Source organism: Gymnoscopelus braueri, assembly GCF_963280865.1.
Source record: "Gymnoscopelus braueri genome assembly, chromosome: 10".
Classification (NCBI taxonomy): Eukaryota; Metazoa; Chordata; class Actinopteri; order Myctophiformes; family Myctophidae; genus Gymnoscopelus; species Gymnoscopelus braueri.
Window position 1 is genome coordinate 11,785,966 of NC_137611.1, and position 17,157 is coordinate 11,803,122.

Genomic DNA, 17,157 nt, shown 5'->3' on the forward strand with positions numbered 1-17,157 from the left:
TGATGGCGTTTCTGTAGTTAGTTTAGATTTTATGGGGTGGGGTAGCTAAACCCATGCCCAATCCTCCTCCTTTTTCGGTGTGGGCCTGGGACAGTCCTTCTGATGTCACATGCCCACATACATATTTTTTCCTGCCTCCATTAAAGGTGCTGTAGGTGATCTTTTGTTGTTAAAATAAATGTTAAAAAGGGGCACGGTGGCGCAGTCGGTAGCGCTGTCGCCTCACAGCTAGAAGGTCCTGGGTTCGATTCCCGCCGGGGACGCTGTGGGCGCTGGGGGCGTGTCTTCTCCTCCGCGTCATCAGCGCCCATACCCTAGGTGGGGTTGGCGAAAGGGCCTACTCTGTGTGGAGTTTGCATGTTCTCCCCGTGTCTCCTAGGGTAGTTAATACCCTCACAAAAACATGTAGTAATTCTGGTCGCTATACCGCCTCCCCCATGACAGCCGGGGCGCCTGATGGAGGGGAAGGGAACTGGTTGGAATAACGTGTTCCTTCCACGCGCTACGTCCAACCAGGGAAACTCCCCCCTGTCAGGTGACAAGAAGGTCAGTTGGCTCTCATGCCTGAAGGAAGCATGAGCTCGGCCCTGGCCTCCCTACTGTGGGGGACTGGTGTAGTGCTGGTGTAGGGCTGGTGTAGCACCCAGGATCACTTAGGAAATTGGCACCGGGTGAAAAAAATGGGTTACAAAAATCGCGGGATAAAAAATTTAAAGAAAAAAAAAAAAAAAATGTTAAATAGCTCTACTATACTATATATATTCTGATAGTAATTATTGGGTGTTTGTTCACTAACAGCGTCTCCCCGTCTCCAGCTCTTTAGTAAACAGAAAATATATTTTCAGGTAGGGATGCCTATTGTAACTGCCACAGGTTCAACAAATGTCCACGCCTCATACTGATGTCTTTTATGGGTTTTTATTTCCACAACTCTCCAAACTCCTCCAACAGTAAACTCCACAAGACACCGTGAAAACTATGAAAAGAATAAAACATACGTTTGTTCAGTTGAATCCATAATCATTATGAAACAGTCTTCTGATTAGTGAGTCCACACAGGTGCATCCAATTGTCATGTTACATTGAAATCTCTCAAACAAAGTTTACATTTGCACATTTTGATAACACACATCAGATACATCACAAATCAATGAAAGGCACAACTACAGTGAGCATTTACCGTGTGCGCCTCTTGAACCTTGTGCAGAACTATAGCAATTGTATCTCTCTCTCTGGAGTTTCTCAAGACGTGACCTCTCTGTGTCAACTCTGCTTGCTTCTGACTTGATTGACAAGCTTCACTCTGACCATGTGACTCTGCCCAAATTACCGTAACCCTCTGACAATGGGCACATCATTTTTACCTTAAATCTTGTACTATATAAACCCTTTTAATATAGTTATTGTAACTTTTAATACTATTTATTGTAACTTTTAGTACTATTTATTCATAATTAAATGAATCTTTTTAACCCAGTGTGAACATGAAATTTACATAAACAAACATGTTTACAATTATAACTGAAACCACTGTCTCTCCATCTGGGACAGTTACACTCCCACCAAATTACTGTAATTCTTTAGTGTACATATTCCAGTAATTTATTTAACCAAACTTTTAACTCTCAGGTCAAGACTTTTAACCCTTTTTCTCACAGTAAGATGAAATACACCAATTTTTACTCCACACAGGTAAGTATGTACAGGTTAGTTCACTTAGAACCCATTTTCATTGTTTCCTAACAACACAACTAACTTAGGAAAATGACCATTAATCAATACCCTTTGGCACATTTCTAGGAAGGGAAATAGGACCTCTAGTCAGTGGGTCAAACACAGAGGCTACAGTAGTGAGTATTTTGCTCTGTGTTACTGATTTCTCATTTGTATCTTTATCTGCATGTATTTGCAGATTTTGCACTTTACGTTTCCTTTCCACTTCAGGTTCTGGTACCACTTTGTAAGTGCAGTGGGTCTCTTCCTTTGAGGCTTCCATCTCCTCTTCCAGACTGAGTGCTGTGGAACTTGTGTCTTCTGTCTCAAGCTCTTTATCTCTGCTGTTCTCTATGTCTCCATTGTCCTCTGTTTTGAGGGCTCTGCTGACAGGAGCTGGTGTCATTGGCAGAAGTTCTTTGACAGATATATGATGACACAGACCAGTCACATCTGTTGACTTTACTTTCTGTGGTGCGCTGCCAACTATGCTCCAGCCCAAGTCCGTCTTTATAGCATATGGCTCGTCATCACCTCCAGTGATAACTCTCCGTGGCGCTAATGCTTTAGAGCAGTCGTACCCTATTAGTAACCCCACCTTGACATCAATCAGCCCTGACATTTCGTATGCTATGCCATCCAAATGCTTCCATCTTCTGGCTGTCTCTGCGGTAGGAATTTGTGAACGCTCATGTGGGATAAAATCCCTGGTGTAGGCAGGTGGCAAGTCAACATAGCTGTCTAAGTCAAGTCCTCTAACTCTTAGCCCACTAACTCTCTCACTCTTAACGCTGGAGTCTTTTCCCATCATAGTAGTTAGCTTTAACTTGACTGGTTCCATACCTGCCCCAATTTTCTCACACACTTCCTTGTCTACAAAGGTGTTGCTACTCTGGGTGTCTAATAGGGCATACACTAGGGTCTGTGTTTTAGGGGTGGTGGTCGAGGAAAGCCATACAGGCACTATCATGGATGTGCTCCCACCATCACCTGTGTTTACACAGCAAGTAAGGGAAGAGGTACTTTCTTCTACTTGCTCAACCTGAGAAGATGATCTTTCTCCAACAGGACGGTCTTCATGAAGGGGTGTCGGATGAGATTTCTGGCATATGTTGCAAGTAGCTTTTTTCTTGCAGTCCTTTGAAATGTGTCCCTTTCTTAGACAGCCAAAACATAGGTTATTGTCAAATACAAACTTTTTCTTGTCCTCAACAGACTTGTCACTGAATGTCTTGCATTTGTAGATGAAGTGGCTCTCTCCACAGCATGTACATTTGACTGTGTTTGAGGATGCTGAGGGAGGTTCTACTTCCTCGTCTCCAGAAGCCTCCCCTGAGCTGCTATCCTCTGCACTGTGTGTTTTTGCCACTGTTTTTGGCTTGTCTCTGGTGCTCACGTTTGTGACAAACACATTTGCCTTTGGGCGCGTCATGTCTCTAGATTGCCTCTCTTCAGTATGCTTCAGCGCATGGAAAGAGGTTATTGGATTGCACGCAATATATGCTTCTTGTGCAATATACTCAGCAAATTCTTTAAAACTAGGGTAATCTTCATTTTCTTTTAGGCATTTTGAGACTATGCGATTCCATCGAGAGGTAACCCAGTCAGGGAGTTTTTGAAGCATCTCTTGATTACTTTCACAGTCGTTCAACACTTGAAGCCCCTTTACATGTGGCATGGCATTGCTGCAAGCTTTAAGAAAATCACGAACTGTCTTAGTTTAAATGACTCTCGAGAACCAATCTTTGGCCAGTTCTTCAGCTTATCTCTGAAGGCACGCTGGATTATGAAGGGGTGACCATAACGCTCATTCAGTGCCTCCCATGCCTGACCGTAGGCTTCCTCATCCTTTCTGAAGAAGCTTCCTTCCAACACAGATCGTGCCTCTCCACTGACATATTTTTGTAGGTAAAAGAGCCTGTCTGCTGTATTTGTGCATCGGCGCTCAATTAATGCTTTGAAGCTCACGCTCCACTCTAGGAAGTTCAGTGGGTCGCCTGTGAAGACGGAGGGCTCAGGTGCAGGCAGTCTGGTAAGCACCATTGTGTCATAAAGGGCTTGTACTAATGACACTTCGTTGTTAGTACTGTTTGATTGTACATTGTCCTTATATGTTCTTTCACCTTTTATCTCTTTCTTGAGTACTGCATGAGGAATGATCACTTTACTGCGAACTGATTTCTCATCACAGCCCTCACCTAAGTCAGCTTCAGAGTATGCCTTAAGCTTGGCAGTTAGTACTTGAATATCCCTCTGATTTTCTAGCTTTTTAAGCTCTGCAGCCATAGTTTGTTGCTGTGCGGCCATATCTGCTGCCATAAGTTGTTGCTGCGCTGCCATAGCTTGTTTTTGTGCAGCAATAACATCCTCCATCTGCATTTCTACTTGTTTGGCAGCCAATTCTGCTGCATAATCTGCAATTTTTGCTGAGACACTTGGGTGATCTGATCCATATTTTGAGTGTTGGGAAGTCCCTGCTATGGACTGGGCGTATTCTTTGTTAAACACCATATTGAGTCTTGCTCTTTCTGCGTCTGGATCAAACTCTTCCATTCCATTTTCACTCAAACGTATTTTCATCAGCCTCATCAGGTCATTTGTTAGGTCTACGCAGCCATCTATTTTCCGCCTAATATCCGGAGACGGAGCTGATAATGTTCTCATACTATTATACACATCTTCCAATTGTTTCTCTAACCCTTCAACATTGTCCATCATCTCAGCCAAATTCAGGTCAGAGCACTCAAGTTTCAGGTTTGCACGTGCAACTCTAACGTTGTCTTTCCAATGTCCATACAATGAGTTGAATTTACTCTCCATTTTAGAAATCTCTTGTTGCTTCAGCTCCTGCATTTTTGGAGTGAACCTTTTCTCTCTAGTGGATTTCCGTGTTTGATCTTGCTTTGGCGTGGAGGTAAGCTCCTTTTGTGACACTTGGAGTATTTGTATTTCAGCATGAATTTCACCTATGTGTGTCTCCAGTCTTTCTCTTTCTTCTTTATCATTTTCTGTTTCTAGTTGTTCTTTCAATTTGTCATATTCTTTTTGAAGAGACTTAATTTCCTTCTCATCACCTTGTGGTTTTTCACCGTCAGCAGGCATAATTCTGTTGTAAAAGGTGCACATAAACCTCGAGTGCAAACCAAAAACCCAATACTGTATAGCTTATTCAAAAATAAACATTGTGTGTACTCTTTGGTTACAGCAACTTTCAATTATCAAATGACAAGTTACTGTCAAAACACGATAAGCATAGCTATGCAACCTTAATACAGCAAAAATAACAAGTTACAATGTTTGTATACAATCTTCTCTTTTTTTTTTTCTCTCTTTTTTTTTTTCTTAACTTTTGTATCTTATCAACTCTTCTTCATGTGTTGCACTGTCAAACCTTGACGTCTGGGATGACGATGTAATCCTGCACTCTCTTAGTTGCAGCGATGTGATGAAAACAGTCATGCGCACAAAAGCCTCTTGCAGAGCTGCAGTGTACACTGGGCAACGCTGCCCTCCGTGGGTGACACTGCGGTACTGCAGCTTCAGTTGTTCAAAGCAGACTGTTCCTCTCCTCTCTGTCGGACATTTCACCAAACGTTAGAGCTCTGTCACTCCTTTTACTACCACGTCCACGTTGGTGTGTTCCGTTCCCTCTGGGACCACGCTGGCTTGACGTTCTCTCTTGGGGGACCACGCTGGGCGTTACGTTTTCACTGTAACTGCCACAGGTTCAACAAATGTCCACGCCTCATACTGATGTCTTTTATGGGTTTTTATTTCCACAACTCTCCAAACTCCTCCAACAGTAAACTCCACAAGACACCGTGAAAACTATGAAAAGAATAAAACATACGTTTGTTCAGTTGAATCCATAATCATTATGAAACAGTCTTCTGATTAGTGAGTCCACACAGGTGCATCCAATTGTCATGTTACATTGAAATCTCTCAAACAAAGTTTACATTTGCACATTTTGATAACACACATCAGATACATCACAAATCAATGAAAGGCACAACTACAGTGAGCATTTACCGTGTGCGCCTCTTGAACCTTGTGCAGAACTATAGCAATTGTATCTCTCTCTCTGGAGTTTCTCAAGACGTGACCTCTCTGTGTCAACTCTGCTTGCTTCTGACTTGATTGACAAGCTTCACTCTGACCATGTGACTCTGCCCAAATTACCGTAACCCTCTGACAATGGGCACATCATTTTTACCTTAAATCTTGTACTATATAAACCCTTTTAATATAGTTATTGTAACTTTTAATACTATTTATTGTAACTTTTAGTACTATTTATTCATAATTAAATGAATCTTTTTAACCCAGTGTGAACATGAAATTTACATAAACAAACATGTTTACAATTATAACTGAAACCACTGTCTCTCCATCTGGGACAGTTACACCTATTTTATCCAATCAGGAGAGAGAACTCGTACAGTTACAAGATACAGGATAAACAACTGAAATTGGAAGTGATGAAGTGAGGAACAAAATTGGAAATGAAACACTATTCAATAGGAGCTTATAGAAGGGTTCTCTCTCTCCTGATTAGATCAAATTGCTGTCCCACCTAAAATGTATTTTTTGTTTAATAAAGAGCTGGAGAGACAAACACTCTATAATACCATTTAAAAAGAGAGAAAATGGAAGCGCTGATAGATAGGTGCTTTTTGGTGATACAGGTAGGAACATATGAACAAAAAAGGGTTTTCAAAGAAGTACTGTTTGATTCCAAAAAGGTGTGGACTGCAGACTTGCAAAGAAAGTAATTCCAATTTTGAGCAAGGCAACAAATTACGACCAACGCGTATCGACCTAGAAGGTCTTTGAGACAGACCCTGATGAAGACCTTCTTCTAGGTCGATATGCGTTGGTCATAATTTGTTGCCTTGCTCAAAATAAACCTTATATTTGTTCACCAAAGATGGCGTTTTTTGTTCACTCTATACTACCAATGAAGATTACTATCAGCCTTAACCTTTGAACACAAACCTTTTGTTTTAACCAAAATATAATATACTGTGAATTAGTAGCAAGGAGCCAGAGATTCTCTCTGAATCATTGTTTAGGAGTTTACTATTCACCTCTGTCAAATATTCAGCCCACTCGGGGCTCAACTTGTCAGTGTGCTCTCGTCCACATAATCATACCGTCGTGGGTTTAGCCTACCTCCTCTCTACCCTAAAATATTTAAAAAAAAATAACTTAGAGCTCAGCCCACGCCATCTCATGTCAGGACAGTTTGGTTGTTTTGACCGTAGCATTTCTGTGTTGGATGGTGTGGATGTTTGTTGCTGCAGGATCGGGGAGGGCCGGGCGTGTTGGAGTCTGGGGAACGCTCACACGGCACTGGGGAACCATGACCAAGCCATGCACTTTGCCGAGAAGCACCTGGAGATCTCCAAAGAGGTACGAACAAAAAGCCCCAAAGAGGTTAACCACTACAGCCCTGCTTTAATGCTACAGCGTACGTCAGTGTCGCGCGGAAATATCTGCAAGCTCACAGCTCGTCGCATCACGACACGTTGTGAGCTTGTATATCAGCTATTTTAGCCATTTCTGAAAATGTATTTTTGCCTTTTTTAATGCCCAAAATAGTGACGCCAGGTTAACCCATTTTGGGTGGGAACCCCTATTTGTAACTATACCTTTCAGGACGGGACAGGCTTTCTTGTTGCTATGTACAGTATATCAACACACATTTGTTGTCATTTTTTAATAAAAAATTGAAGTTTTTCAGATAACTTAGGTCAGGATTTAGAAGGCGTTTGTAGAATCGGGCTCAGGTCTAAATGGGTTAAAAAGTGGTTATTTCTATGCATAGATCTACGGTAGAATATCACTGAGGCAAAAGCTTAGAGAACTGATTTACATAATAAATTATTCTGCGATACAGAAACCGTTCTACTGTTAAGCGTGCACATTTTGTAGCTTCCTAGTGGATACTTGCCCATAAGAAGCATTTGGACTCCACAAGGTGGAACTCATTACATGGTTCATAAGTGTCTCAAGGTTCAACCTCTGTTCCCAGTAACATCCTGGAAACGCTAATAAATCCCAGTGCTGAAGTGAACCTCTCCATCTGTGTGTGTATGTATGTATGTGTGTGTGTGTGTGTGTGTGTGTGTGCAGACTGGAGACAGGAGCGGGGAGCTCACAGCTCGTATGAACGTGTCGGACCTCCAGACGGTTCTGGGTCTGAGCTACAGCACCAACCACTCCACCCTGTCGGAGAACAAGGACCTAGACCATAATAACGGTACACACACACACTGCTTCAGCTCCTCCTTCTTAAGCCTCATCCTTAAAGAAGTAGTTCAGGCAAAAAATTACTTATTTTCTATCCCATGGAGCATTGAATTCATGGAGATTTTTCTGTTTTTGTCGCATTCCGAAGCCAATAATTTTATGACCGGCTGTCTCTCCAGTAGTAGACTCAAAGGAGACTCTTTGAGTCTCCTACCGGAAACATTAGCATATTCAGGCTTAGGAATGCGACAAAAACAAAAAATCTCCATGAATTCAATGCTTCATGGGGTGTGTAATTGATAGAAAATAAGTAATTTTTGGGGTGAACTACTCCTTTAAGCTTACTTTATGCTCCATCGCACGACAGCGTCTTTGCCAAAACGTAACAGATTTTTAAGTTTGACGCCACGTGTTAACTTGAAATTATGCTTGTATAACTATACTTGTTGTGAGGCCAAATGTCCCCACAAGTATAGTAGAATTTGAGAAATAGACATTGTGAGGACCATTTTCCTGGCTATTTTCAGCCATTTTCCAATGTCGTCCTAAAATGTTGATGTCCTCGCAAGTATAATAATACAACCCTGTGTGTGTGTGTGTGTGTGTGTGTTTCAGGAGCCCGGCCGAGGACGAGTCGCAGACACAGCATGGAAAATCTGGAGCTGATGAAACTGACTCCAGACAACAAGATAAACGTAAGAATCGTGCTCCCCTCTCCTCTTTATCAGACAGTGTTGGCCTAGTTACCTTGAAAGTGTAATAAATTACTCCTTTAAAAAATAATCATGTCACTTTACTTGGTATGAAAAGTGATTATTTATACATTACCCCTAGTATTACAATATTACCTCTGCTACCACCCCAATAAGCCACGGTTTACTGTGGATTTTAGAGCAGCTAAGGGGCGTTGCAGTAAACCACAGCCTCTGGGCTCATTGCTTTTCTAAAACGGTTACCAAAATATGAACAATATGAAGCAACATGAAAATCATAGTAGTGAAATCCCCACAATTTCACTTGAAAAAGAAAGTAGTCCCCGTGACTGCCTGCACAGACAAGGAAGTAGTTGCTGTTCAAATGTTTGAGTGTACCAAGCGGAATTCAAGGACTGGAACTATGCATTTTCGAAAACCAGTTGAGCCAGCTCCTCTTTAGAATCCACTTTATTGGAGTCATTAGTAATTAGTGTATTATACGTACTGTTTTGGCTGTTTTAATGGTTGTAATTCATTACTGGGTAAAATAATAATCTTGCATTATATATTACTTGACTTTACAGCCCAACACTGGTATCGACGCATTCAACACATTCTGTTGCTCATGCTCAGCTCCCACACTGTGCCTCATAAATCACTCCTTCATGAACCTCTGAATGCAAAACCAGACTTCTTTTACATCATTAGCCAGGAATCCCTGTGCTTTTTTTTTGTGTTTTTTACAACCATGGATAATCTCAACATTTATCTTCTCCCTATTTCATATTTCACACGCTAGCATCCTCCAATCAGCTCCTTGCCTCATGTGTGTGTGTTTTTTTTTTTGGTTTAGTTTAGCGTGTATAACGTTGTTCCCGTATGTTGAAGGGCCAGAAGTGGAACGGTGACATCCTGACCAAACAGTCGGTGCCCGCCCTGGCCAAGACCTCCTCCAAGCTGTTCTTCGTCAACCGCCTGCGGGGGAAGAAGCACAAGGCCGCCGGCGGCTCCACCAAGGTCCTCCAGGACACCAGCAACACGCTAGACACCAGCCAGACCCCCACGCAGGGACCCCACAAGGTAGGCAGGGACAGAGGGTCAACAACACTCAACCTTGATCCACGTCTAGGGACGTAACGATGCATCGTGAGGGAGTTGCGATGTGACAAATTGTGAGCTTATAGATCGGCTATTTTATAAGTATAAAATAGCTCTAGTGGTTAATTTGATATAGAAAAGGTAAGACAAATCAAATATAGTATTTAATTTTTTTTGTCTGGGAAATAATTAAAACGGGGATAGAAATAAATAGGCATAGAACAAAGTGTTGCTCGGTTTGGAACCATTTCACAAAGAAGGACGATGACAAAGTTGCCTGTAAACTGATACAAGCACCTGTGTGTGCAAGCGATCCATTTCGCACAGATGAGGACAAAGAAGAAGGTGGTGCTCCTCTGACATAACTAACTACATTACGGTACTTCTGAGGGAAATGATCAAGTAAACGAAGTGGAGAGCTACTGTACATCAGAGATGTTTCCCCACCTCTGGAAATGAATCCATTAGAATGGTGGAAAGTTAACAGCCTTTTTCAACCAGGCTGGCAAGCTACCAGACTCTGTCTCTGTGTGTGTGTGTGTGTGTACACAGCTGTTGTCTGCAGTGAACCTTACGCTCAACAGACTGCACAATGGATTGATACCAGAACACGTTGACATGTTAATCTTCCTTAATGAAAATATGTAGACAGACTAACCTATTAAGCAGCCAGTAGCCTGAGTAGGTTGCTTACCACATTTGTGGTGCACAGATTATGACACAATTATTATTAAATAAACGCTAATTCTGTGTACATTGCTTTTTTTTGTTTTGTTATGTGGGTCATCATAATGTATTTCAGCCTTAGGCTACACTGTTGGAAATATATGAAAAAAAAAAATATATAGTAGGTTTTTTTGTTTTTTTAAGGGAATAATTAACCAAATAATTATGTTGGCTAACTGGTTGCAAAACTATACATTTATGACATCTTTATCGCGAACCCAGCTTTTTGGATCGTATCGTATTAATTGTGAGTTCAGGGCGTCGTTCCATCCCTATCCATGTCCCTTTCTAAAGCCTCTTATCGAAACCTTCTTTTCTCTGGTTGTGTTTTGCGTCTCAGCGAGTCAGTCCAGACATGCTGGGGGACGAGGGCTTCTTCGACCTGCTCAGCCGCTTCCAGAGCAACCGCATGGACGACCAGCGCTGCTCCATACAAGACAAGGGCAGTAGAATGTCCCTGAACGCCGCTCCACAATCACCGCCCAGAACCATGAGGAAATGTGAGTAGGCTCTGGGAACGCATAGATCTGGGACCAGAAATGCCTCTTTGGGCTGCCATTTAAACACAAAATGGTCAAAACAGCGAATATACTTAAGCCCCTGGCCAACGTCGTATGATGAAGTTGCAAATAGGGCTTAAAGGGCGCGTTAAATAGCTCTATATTCTAATCATTGCTACTGTATAGAGCAGGGGTCTTCAACAGGGGGTCTGGGACCCCTAGGGGGTCCTCAGAGATACTACAGGGGGTCCCCCAAATCTTTGTGTGATATGTTTTTTTTTTTTACATTAACCACTTGAACCCTAGTATCCCTTTTCTGAGGAGAACTTTAGCCAAAAATAGCAGATCTACAAGCTCACAACGCCTCGCGCTGAGAGGCGTTGTGAGCTTGTAGATCGGCTATTTTTGGCAAAGGGTTATAGGTGTGTACAGGGAAAAAAGAGCAGCAAAGGTTTATCTGAAACACAATTTTATGCAATATAGAGGGGGTCCCTGCTTCATCTCTCTCTCAGCTAGGGGGTCCTTGGCCTGAAAACGTTGAAGACTCCTGGTATAGAGTAACAGGGGTCTACATGTCTCTCCAGCTCTCTTTAGTATACAGAAAAATAAATGTTCAGATTGGGATACCAATTGTATCGAATCAGGAGAAAGAACTCCTGAAACTGAAAAAATAAAATAAAAATAGCAGACAAAGTTAGACACTCTATAAAATTGGTAAATGAGCTTTGTGGTGTTCTCTCTCCTGATTGGATGACATTGCTTAAATAAAAAACCGGACCTGAAAATGTATTTCCTGTTTACTGAAGAGCTGGAGAGACGGTGAGAGAGACCCTTGTTATTGAACAAAAGCTCTATGATTGCCATCAGAACATTTAACACTTATTTTAACAAATACATATCACTTGCACCTCCTTTTAACCAGTCAGGGAATTAAAAAAAAAAAGCTCCCTTTGGACTTCCATTTAATTCCCTCTTCCCGTTTTCCTCTCTCCTCCCCATCGTCCCTCTAGCGGCGTCGGATTCCGCGAACGTCTCGGGTGCGAGTTCGGCCGCTCGCGGTCGGAGAACAGACGAGTCGTCGGGAACGGGGGGAAGCTTGCCGGGCCTGAGGCTCAACCAGCACAACAGCCAGGCGGTTCTCAACCACCTGATGGCCAACGCCGACAACGCCGAGCCGGACGACGACTTCTTCGACATGCTCGTCAAGTGCCAGGTGAGCCGAGACACGTCTTCATTGTTAGGAGGACAACTTCCACACTTCTCTGTGGATGATGTTGATGTCGGTTTGGCCGATATATATCCACCGTTATTTGACCTTTTTGACAACATCGATAATTTAGGCAGCAGATGTGGCCTAATTGTTTTAACCACTTTCAACCTGTCATCACTTCTTTGGGCACAAATGGTTGATCATATTTTATATTTACTTGTTCATTGAATATTTACATAGATGTAAGTAACTGTTCCTTTCATATATTTAAGTTAATTATATACTATTTTTTTTGTTATTTTGTTTGGTTTTAGGTTAAATGTTATCAAGTAGAATTTTGTATTAATTCTAATTGATGAGAAAATCTTGCACTTGTTGACAAAACATCAGTCGTCTCTCCAAAATCGCGATCGGCATCAGACCCAAAAATCTGGCATTGGTTCAGGCTGTAATAGTTACTTATTATACTTACTTATTTTTAAAACCAAGCTAATCAGTTGAAGCAATAAAATCCTCATGGCGTACTACATTTAAATCACAGAGCCTTACCAACAGTGATTATTACATGTACCAGTTGGCATTGGACGCAAGTTTCTCATTGGTGGAAACATATTTACGGTCTGTGATAGCTGTATAGTGTAGACCGTGGAACCTTAGAAGTAGTCCAAGGCCTGGAGAGGGCTCCACCCACAGAACTTTAAGATCAGAGCCAGCTGCAGATTCTAAACAAACACGATCATCAAAGGGACAATAATCCGCACTCACGAAATAGCTCTGAAGCCTACAGTATACAGTATTTTGTGAGAGCGGATTGTTCCTTTGAAGACCGTAGAACAAACCCCAAGAAAGTTGGAGGAAGTTGAATATCAAAATGTTCCATGAGCTGGTTCTACGTACTTCCTTCCTGTTCTGCAGGCACCTCCCAGTGATGTCAGAACACTGGGTGGTGGTGTTGAACTAATTTGCTTCAGAGGTACAGAGAGAGAACTTTGGTTAAGTTCTCTCATGGCGTACTTCGTTAAGTATTTTAGACATGCCACCCCTATCACTAATAAATAAAGATGCCAGTTAACAAAACATCAACTGGTGCACAAACTTGGACACATAATCAGAGTTGTTTCCTGGAGTCACTGGGTGTTTCGGGTCTTGCAACAGACACCCTCCTCCAGGCGTCCTGACGAGGCTGATCAAACCCCGGCCTGTGTCCAAGTGGCATGCTACAGATTAGCCCAAATAGCCCAATATTCTGATAGTAATCGTTGCTTTAGACTTTAGAGTGTTTCTTCAGTAACAGTGGTCTCTCCAGCTCTTTAGTAAACAGAAAATACATTTTCATGTCGGGATACCAATTCTATACGATCGGGAGCTTGCATTATTGTTGTTTTCAGTAATGGAAATGCACTCTTGTTCTAATGCAGTGGTTCTCAACCTGTGGGTCGGGACCCCCAGGGTGGTCCCCACATGATTTTCGACATCAAAAGTAATCGACAAACTATACTATAAAAACTGGTCAAACATTGGCCAAATTGTCAAATAATATAAGAAGGACGCAACAGTAACAGTGAGCTTGTAGATCTGCTATTTTCACAAAATTGAAAGCCTCAACTCCTACATTCCAAGTGCTTATCGTGGTGGGGGGTCCGGTGCTTATCAGGTCCCCAGTTCAAATATGATTATTTTGGGGGGTCACAGCCTGAAAAGTTTGAGAACCACTGCTCTAATGTACTTGAGATATAATGTATTTTGGCCACTCGGAATGTATTTTCTCCATGCATCCAAACTCTAGTCTATTATTCTGTGTTTAGATTAAAATCATTATAACGGTAATGGACTTAACACATTGGGTGCCAGAGGTTTATTAAAAATGTATACGTTCAGTGCCTGCTATTCTTCCATCCACTTACGTTGATACGTTTCGTGCTGTAGAAGCCCCGACGCGGAAGTGCATGTAAACAAAGCGTGCGTGCGAGACGGCGGAGGGTCCCGACTAACGCCTGGAACAATAATATTTCTAACGCGATCCTCCATTGCAGAGTGATCGCCGATCGAAAACGGCTCGCTTCCACCACGTTAAAAAGAAATGGAGATATTAAGCTTTTAGTCAAGGAGCTAACATTGGAAAGGCCGACCGGAAGGATTTTTTGACATGGATCCACATCCGGCCTCTCCTTCTCAGAAACTCCTTGGATGATCCCAAAGTTTCGTTAGAGCGCCCCACGTGGGCCCCACGTATAAAAATAAAATTGGGTCAAAAACGGTCCGGACCGTTTTCGGCACTCCTCGTTTGGATTCTCAAAAACGGTCCGGACCGTTTTTGGCACTCGATGTGTTAACTTAATTCTATACCCTCTCTTTCCTACCAGGGGTCTCGTCTGGATGACCAGCGCTGTGCCCCCCCTCCTCCCCCGGCCCGCGGGCCCACCGTCCCAGACGAGGACTTCTTCAGCCTCATCATGCGCTCACAGGCCAAACGGATGGACGAGCAGCGCGTCACGCTGCCCTCCTCCTCCTCCTCCGCCAGGCACGGCCCCAACTGAGTCCCGCTGCCCAGAGAGAGGCCACCGACAGCGGGCACAGCACCCGACAGATGAACCCCCAGAAGGGTGGACGTTTATCGTTGTCTTCCTCTCCCACAGCGATGGCTACTATACCCCGTTGTACAACGGTGTCGCTCACTGAAATCTACAAGCTCTCAAGTAGAGCCTGACCCATTGGCTAGGCCGATATATCGGCCATCATAATTTAACTTTTTTGATTTAATCTGTAACAGTAGTTTTGCAGCAGATGTGTGCTGATTTTTAAAACCACTTTCAACCTGGCATATCCCTATTTTGGGCATGTCATCTTAGGCGAACATTTTCAAACCGTAAAAAAAGAAATGGTTGAAAATAGCCAGTCTACAAGCTCACGATGCGTAGCATGTGGTTAACTTCAATAAAAAAAAACGTTTTTTTTAATAAAATATGGATCAAAACTTCAGTAATAGGTGATCTAGGCATTGGACCCCAAAAATCTGGCCTCAAGTCGGGCTCTACCAGTCACAATGCGTTGCATCACAGCTGTCAGAGGTGGGAACCAGAAGGGAACTTCAACTCTCTCTTTATTTGTCCTTGTAGACAACAAAGCACTGCCAGCGTTATGTAGGATATCCATTAGGGAAAAAGCACAACACTCACTTGGAAGTGAACTTTGGTTCAATGGATTGAATCTTTTTGTTTCGGCAACAAACTGGATTTGCACATCACTACGAACACATATCATCGGGAGTAGTTGTATTATACTGTATCAGGGAAAACACTATTTTTTTGGTTGGTTTTATTTGTAATGAATATGGATTCCTATAATTTCAGCAATACCCCAAAATGTATCTTTAGATACATGACTGCAGTTAACGTTTGTACTTTTCTTTTTTTCCTTGACTGTTTTATGCTCCTGTAAATTGCCGTCCTGTGTCTGTTTGTATCAATGTGGTTTTGCTTGTGATGGTTGTTATGAGGTAGTGTAGATAGGAGAAAGGTACAGCACTCGTTCCATGTACTCTTTTATTTTTATTGTTTGTATGTCAGGTTTCAGTTAGGAGTAGGTCAGGTAAATTCATTCTAAAACGCCCTTTCACACAAACTGTTTGATAAAAGAAAGAATTTGACCAGTGTACATACCCCAGTACTCTTTTGTACTACATGAATTTTGATTGAAAGCAGAGGAATAAAGCCTCTTTTATTTAGTGTAAAACTGTGTTGTCCTGTCTCTTTCTCTTTTTTGTCATAGTCAACCAACTAGACCCTTATATAGATCTTTAACCCTTGAGTGTAAAAGGAAACCAAATAGACAGTCATTTTACGCTCTCAAGAGTTACATTATTGTTAAACATCTGCATGACTTAATTTACAATAAGTCTTCACAATTAGAGAATATAGAATAATTATTCTTTTGATCGACGTTTGCCTGTTGTCTCTCCTATTGGTACCAACATCAATACAGCATGGAATTGTGTACACAATCTTATCCAACGATAACAAAATATTCTAAGTTTTGGGTCTGAGAGTCTAAATCTCATCAAACGGTGGTCCGTGGCTCAAATGCCGAATAAATAGTGGACCTTGATCTGAAAAGGGTTGAAAACCACTGTACTAGAAGGTTTAAGTGTACAGGGTAGACTTGTGCGCTTTCCTTTGTATCAAAAGAACCACAGAGTACGACGTCAGTCTCAGTCTGAAGTGTCAGACCCTTTTATTTTAGTTAGCTTAGCAGCGATCACACGTCAATAAGCTACCATCACTGTACTTAACCACTCAAACCCTATATACTTCATTGATCGGGGTCCCCCAGGGGTCCATACTTGGTCCCCTTCCTTTTTTCCCTCTAAAAAAAAATCTCTTCACTGAAAATAGCTGATCTACAAGCTCAAAATGCATCACGACGCTTGTAGATCTGCTATTTTCGCCAAATGTTCGGCTATTATGACATAGCCAGAATAGTGACACTATAGGGTTCAAGTGGTTAATCACCTTTTAAAAACAAGAATTAGAAAAGCTACATTACAGGCGCCACTACCATTTCAGAAACAACCTAACTGTACATACATATAAACAACGGATAAATAAATACATATTAGTTTGGCCTTTTTGGTTAAAACAATCTACTGTACATGAGCATGTAAAACAACAAAGCTTAAAAAACTTAAAAGTTAGCTTCCTGGTTAGCAAATTAGTATAACAAGTGTCAAAACAAAGTGCGAAAGTAAAATACAACAAAGTAATGCAAATGCTCCAAATACGGCTTCATCGTTATATCAAAACGTGCTTTTAAGATGTCATTGTGCATTCAATAATAACATTATGGGGGGAACACTGCCACCTAGTGTACTGTGTTGATATAGTATCATCAGTAATAGGCATACCAGAGCTTTTGTTCATCAGTGATAGAAAATATATTAGGATACACTGGGATCCTAATTCCC

The 17,157-nt window shown here is 42.0% G+C and overlaps 2 protein-coding genes across 6 annotated transcripts in view; one reads left to right on the forward strand and one right to left on the reverse strand.

The window, feature by feature from the left end:
• gpsm2 (G protein signaling modulator 2) overlaps window positions 1-15,929 on the forward strand; it is a 31,357-nt gene extending 15,428 nt beyond the window's left edge. For all 4 annotated transcript variants that reach the window (XM_080439021.1, XM_080439022.1, XM_080439024.1 and 1 more), the window contains 7 exons: window positions 7,020-7,128; window positions 7,852-7,978; window positions 8,584-8,663; window positions 9,552-9,743; window positions 10,828-10,987; window positions 11,998-12,200; window positions 14,561-15,929. In XM_080439021.1, the coding sequence (XP_080295147.1) occupies window positions 7,020-7,128; window positions 7,852-7,978; window positions 8,584-8,663; window positions 9,552-9,743; window positions 10,828-10,987; window positions 11,998-12,200; window positions 14,561-14,734 (1,045 nt within the window). In that variant the 3' untranslated portion in view covers window positions 14,735-15,929. The remainder of the gene's footprint in view (window positions 1-7,019; window positions 7,129-7,851; window positions 7,979-8,583; window positions 8,664-9,551; window positions 9,744-10,827; window positions 10,988-11,997; window positions 12,201-14,560) is intronic.
• Window positions 15,930-16,430: 501 nt separating this feature from the next.
• wdr47a (WD repeat domain 47a) overlaps window positions 16,431-17,157 on the reverse strand; it is a 40,485-nt gene continuing 39,758 nt past the window's right edge. For both annotated transcript variants that reach the window (XM_080440996.1, XM_080440995.1), the window contains exon 17: window positions 16,431-17,157. This exon is cut by the window's right edge and continues 2,361 nt beyond it. The gene's annotated coding sequence lies outside the window, so the exon portion shown is untranslated.